The sequence below is a fragment of the Saccoglossus kowalevskii genome, chromosome 1 (assembly GCF_978046115.1).
Source record: "Saccoglossus kowalevskii chromosome 1, keSacKowa6.1, whole genome shotgun sequence".
NCBI lineage: Eukaryota > Metazoa > Hemichordata > Enteropneusta > Harrimaniidae > Saccoglossus > Saccoglossus kowalevskii.
The window spans coordinates 5,751,671-5,756,434 of record NC_140641.1 but is presented as its reverse complement, the minus strand read 5'-3'; the positions used below and the strand labels follow the sequence as shown (position 1 = coordinate 5,756,434).

The 4,764-nt window shown below is 39.7% G+C and overlaps 1 protein-coding gene across 1 annotated transcript; it reads right to left on the bottom strand.

Annotated features, from left to right (window-relative positions):
* Positions 1 to 251: 251 nt before the first annotated feature.
* On the bottom strand, positions 252 to 4,497 carry LOC100376359 (UDP-glucuronosyltransferase 2C1-like). The gene is made up of 4 exons (XM_078008098.2): positions 3,778 to 4,497; positions 2,103 to 2,322; positions 1,250 to 1,472; positions 252 to 721 (listed from the first exon to the last, which is right to left on the bottom strand). Exons 1-4 carry the CDS (start codon positions 4,495 to 4,497, stop codon positions 439 to 441), a joined length of 1,446 nt encoding a protein of 481 aa, XP_077864224.2. The 3' UTR covers positions 252 to 438.
* Positions 4,498 to 4,764: the final 267 nt, after the last annotated feature.

The window sequence follows — 4,764 nt, the reverse complement described above, 5'->3', positions numbered from 1 at the left end:
TTTATAAAAGAAAATGAAAAATAATAAAAAGTGTTATAAAATATACTATTATACATCTGTCATCTTAACGCTATAAATTACGCGTCGGTCGATACTTCAGCTGTACTGTCTTCGTGCATACTTCGAGGTATCGTAATTACCTCATATTATAAGTAACAGATACTACTAGCGTTAGTGATAGTGTAATTTGTTGCGCTAGAATATTGGCAGTATAGTGCGTTTTTTCATTCGAAAAAGATCAAATCTAAAAGTTATTGGGTATTTTCTGACATGTTGGCCCAGTTCTTTCATTATGAAAGCTGGTTTAATAATATAAAAATATGTAGACGGGCTTTAATAAAACAAAAAAACCTTAACATTAAGGTGAAGAATGAATCGAAAACTGCGTACAACGTGTGAGTGTTACAATCATATTTAAATTTAAAAATCTACAGTCTGTCATTCGCTTTTTACTTTTTGGCTCAGGTCTTTTCGGCAGCACATTCCGTGGACCAGGTAACATATCTTCGTAATGACGTAACCTATCACCAAGACAACAACCAATAGGAAGGCAGCTATATCGAGTAAATAATATTGATACCACGTGAGGTTGGGTACTTGTGATATAAGGTGATCTGTACCATGTTTGAATACGTAGTTTATCCAGTATACAACGGATTCTTCGGCAGTCATCAGCTTATCATGGGAAATGGCTGATAACTTCTGAGCTCTTCTTTTGTAGCTGAAAAAAATAAAAACACATAAATAATTTATAACCAATTGTTTCAACAAATACCGACAACAGACTGAGCAAATATGTTACAACCTATAAGCGACAAAAGTAGACAACTCGGAATATCTACATGGCTATATGCCGTAACCTACTCGGCGTGGTATATGACGTAAAAATACTGACAACTAAACATATCTAGACAGCAACGACATAGAAAATAGGTAACTTGAGAGTCTCTGGTATGTGTGACTATTCGTTTAAAGCGGGGGATGGGTCGTCACAACACATACTAAAAACGCAAAGGCTCATGGGTAAACGATTGTTTGTAAACATGACACGCTATGGCCATCTGACGCATGCGCAGGTGACGACTTCCCCGCTTTGAGCGCGAACGTTACTATGTTCGAATATTATCATAACAGATATGTTGCCCATGTAATCGTGATTTGTGTTCTAGACACAACACAAATGAATCATCAAACAAATGGGTGAGAAACAAATCCGGAGAAACTCTTAATCCCTGATAGATCAACTCACCTCGTGTCTTCAATGACGTTATTCATTACGTTATATAAACTCTGTGATGTCATGCTACGGTGATCTGAGACTACCTTGCCTAGTTGTCTGCCTTCTACCTTTGCTGCATTATCAAACTGATCGCCTGCCAGTGGTATACACACCATGGGCACTCCATGGTATAACCCTTCCTTTATCCCATTTGTTCCACCATGGGTCACGAAAAGACGTGTTTTTGGATGTGCTGTGAAATGATCGCAAGATTCATGAAATAAACAACAAAAGATCACATACACATTATAAATAATCTCAATGGTAATCTCAATAATAAAAAACATAATTTAAATATTACACATCTAGCACCGAAAACAATAAAATTTACCGCGTCTGCAAAGTAAACTACACTAATTCAATCATTTCCCTCCAATCTCGTACAACTCTAAGCGGTTAGATACGCGCTACTTATCACCACTGCACAAGGCATATTTGCATACGACTCATTAGCATATTCGAATACATTCAAAACACAACTTCCTGTCGGTTAACATAGTTATTCGCCCAGTTAATAACATCTGCGTTTTTACGTCCTAAATCTAAATTTTCGGTATATTATGCTGTGGGCTCATGCATGATTGGGTGGATAACTGCTTAGTTGGGGTGCGGGTCTGGTTTGGATGTGTGAACGGCGTGGTGCGTCAATACACAATATTTCTGCCATGCGTTTTCTGTTTCTGACAAGGTCGCAATGATAAATGTGCCAATTCGGCTGAACACATGGATACAACGCCTTCCATTAAATGTAATCTCCTTTCACATATTACAATACGCCATTATATATTTTCATGTATACTTGATTCGTTCGCAATATGCTCACCCAACAAATCGTTTTGGGGCATCCACTTCAAAATTCTGGTGTTACTTCCCAAGTTGTCTGGAGTGGTTCCGCCATGTCCCCAAACAACCCTTTGTGGCAAACCAGACAATGCTTCTGCTATTATATGTGTAAGATTAGCTCCCATATCTTTATACTGTGATCCCATAGAAAATACTACAATGCCGTTGTCTCCAGAACCTTGGATCCACTCATCGAGCTCCTAGAGAGCAAATCATGACGTAAAGAGAAGTTGTTGGCGCGAATAGCCCAGACATTCAAACATTTTTCTGAGGTGCGGGCTACATAGGAGATTATATGCATCTTTTTCATACTTTTATTATGGGATATAGGAATTTTTTTCGAGAAAAAAAAAACCGAATTGTCATTGAAAATAGCAAATATATGCATCTTTGTACTGGTGTCCATGATGAAATTATTTCCACATATTTATGGCGCAGTAACATGCTCAGTAATGAAAATTTGACTAAAACTATCTTACGTTAGGACTTGTAAATAAATTGTGATCATACTAAGTTGATGTTTTGAAAAGTGAGAATGTGACATTATCACTGAGCCATCGTGAACTATAGCAAGATATCTCATTGTAGAGGTTAGGGAGGTACGCTGACTGAAATGTCATCAAATGCAATTCTATATTACTCTATTTGTACAAAGTTCATTAAACTCTTCAATACAAGGTCATAATATTAATGTTATAAACCTTCGTCGATAGTTGTGTTCACGTTACACGAAGTACGGGCTAAGATTTAAGCTGATTTAGGCTTATCTAGCATATTTGCATTTCGGCTAGACCCAATTGCGTCCACGCACAGGGAGGGCCAGTCGTTAGCACGGGCTAAGGGCTGCCATTAGTTGGTGACCTTTGGTAAGCCGCTATTTACGAACGAAAAATGGATGACACGCGCGAGGTTCTATTTCTGCTGCTGGCATGTTTCGTTCTAATTTTGAAGCGACGTGCACAGGAACGCGAGAGAAGACGGACCACTTATTTGGATGCACATAAACAGTATACAACGGGCATAACAGAATACAGCGTTTTATTAATGCATGTCGTAGAAAGCGAACCAAATTTATTTTGTCTACGATTGGAGCTGCTGTACGCTCTACTACAGTGACCCGATTAGTGTGGAAGTGAGCGCGGAGTAATGACTGGTGGAATAGTGTCGTTATACGAACATGGGACAATTTTCACACCCAAAGGTCGCCGCAGAGGGCGCTTAGCCCTGTGCTAAGCGTTCGCGCATACTTCGTTAACCCGTGCTAAGGTCTAGACCGCGTCTTAAATTCGGATCAGATTTAACCCGTACTTAGCATTCCTTAGCCCGTGCTAAGCGTTCACGCACGTTTTCTTAGCACGGGCTAAGGAATTTGACCTCTTAGCCCGTGCTAAGGAGCTGTGCGTGAACGCAACTTATATGATAGCATTATATGTCCTTCAAGTGTATTATTTATAAAACAGTTTCGTCTAAAAATAACACCCTAGCAAAAGTGAGGGTCGGTCTGCCATAACTGAAACTACAGGACTAACACTCGTCGTCTGTATAGTTGTGAGAGGTTAACCCCAATAATAATAAACTGCTATTGTAATAGTTATAGGTAACAAACAAGCTGTTTATGGACTGTGAATAATGCTTACAAGAGACGACACACATACCTTTGGCAATGGCTTGACTTTTTCCGCTGAAAATGCACCAATTGGGATCACATGCGGCATCAATGGTCGAGGGAACTCAAGAGAAAAATCAGCAGCCCATAACCAAAGTCTTGCTTTTGATTGGATATCTTGAATTTTCAATTTTGTGCTTATATCATGTTTTTGCTGAATTTCGCGATATGGTGCAAACATTATAAAGTCTCTCATGATATCACCGACCCAATAACTAACAATGTTTCTTAGACGTTGTGTGAACGACATGTTGTCAGTTAATCCTGCCATGCATAGAGGTACGTAAGATAGGGGCAGAGGGGCATGCCACTGGGTTTCCTCTGCATTGGTGAAAGCAAAACTAACATATGGAAGCTCAAAGTATTCGGTAAAAAGTAACCCACAATGCGAGTTGCTGCCGACAATAGCAAAGTCAAATTGTTGCATCCCTCGCAGGTCAGCCAGTGCGGCGTGATTATTGAACATATCGTCACAAACGTCTGCAAGAAGAGATCCCAGGATCTTAAACTTTCCCACAGAGAAACCTTCTTCGACGATAAGACTGGTAAAATTTCCGATTCTCGATCTAAAATCCGAAGAATTAATCGGTACACTGATAGACTTTATCTTATACAGCGTTGTAGGTGTGTCCGTGAACGGGTCGCTAGAAGGTAACAGCATAGTTACTCGGTGACCGTCTTTTGCTAATATCTCTGCTATTATACCCATGCCGACGCCATGGTTCTTGACAAACGCTGGTAGGATTAAAATTCTCGCTGCTGACGATACACGCGTTAACGAAATTAAGCACAAAAGGACAATTATTATGTAGATACATGTCCTTGTGCGTGTATCTATGGTGGCTGCCATGTTGCAAAGTGATAGGAGGTAACAGGTTCTGTACGGGTCACTGAATAAGCGGTGAACTATACTGCTCGTTAATATGCAACGAGGGGCTGGCCATTGTATGTCTGCTAGCGTTAATATTAACCATTA

Bases quoted from the DNA above. Each gene is read 5' to 3' on its own strand.
- LOC100376359 (XM_078008098.2), bottom strand. From the start codon at position 4,497: ATGGGTATAATAGCAGAGATATTAGCAAAAGACGGTCACCGAGTAACT. The intron at 2,323-3,777 runs GTATGTGTGTCG...TTTGCTCTCTAG, and splicing joins AAGTCAAGCCATTGCCAAAG to GAGCTCGATGAGTGGATCCA. The intron at 1,473-2,102 runs GTGAGCATATTG...ATCATTTCACAG, and splicing joins GCCCCAAAACGATTTGTTGG to CACATCCAAAAACACGTCTT.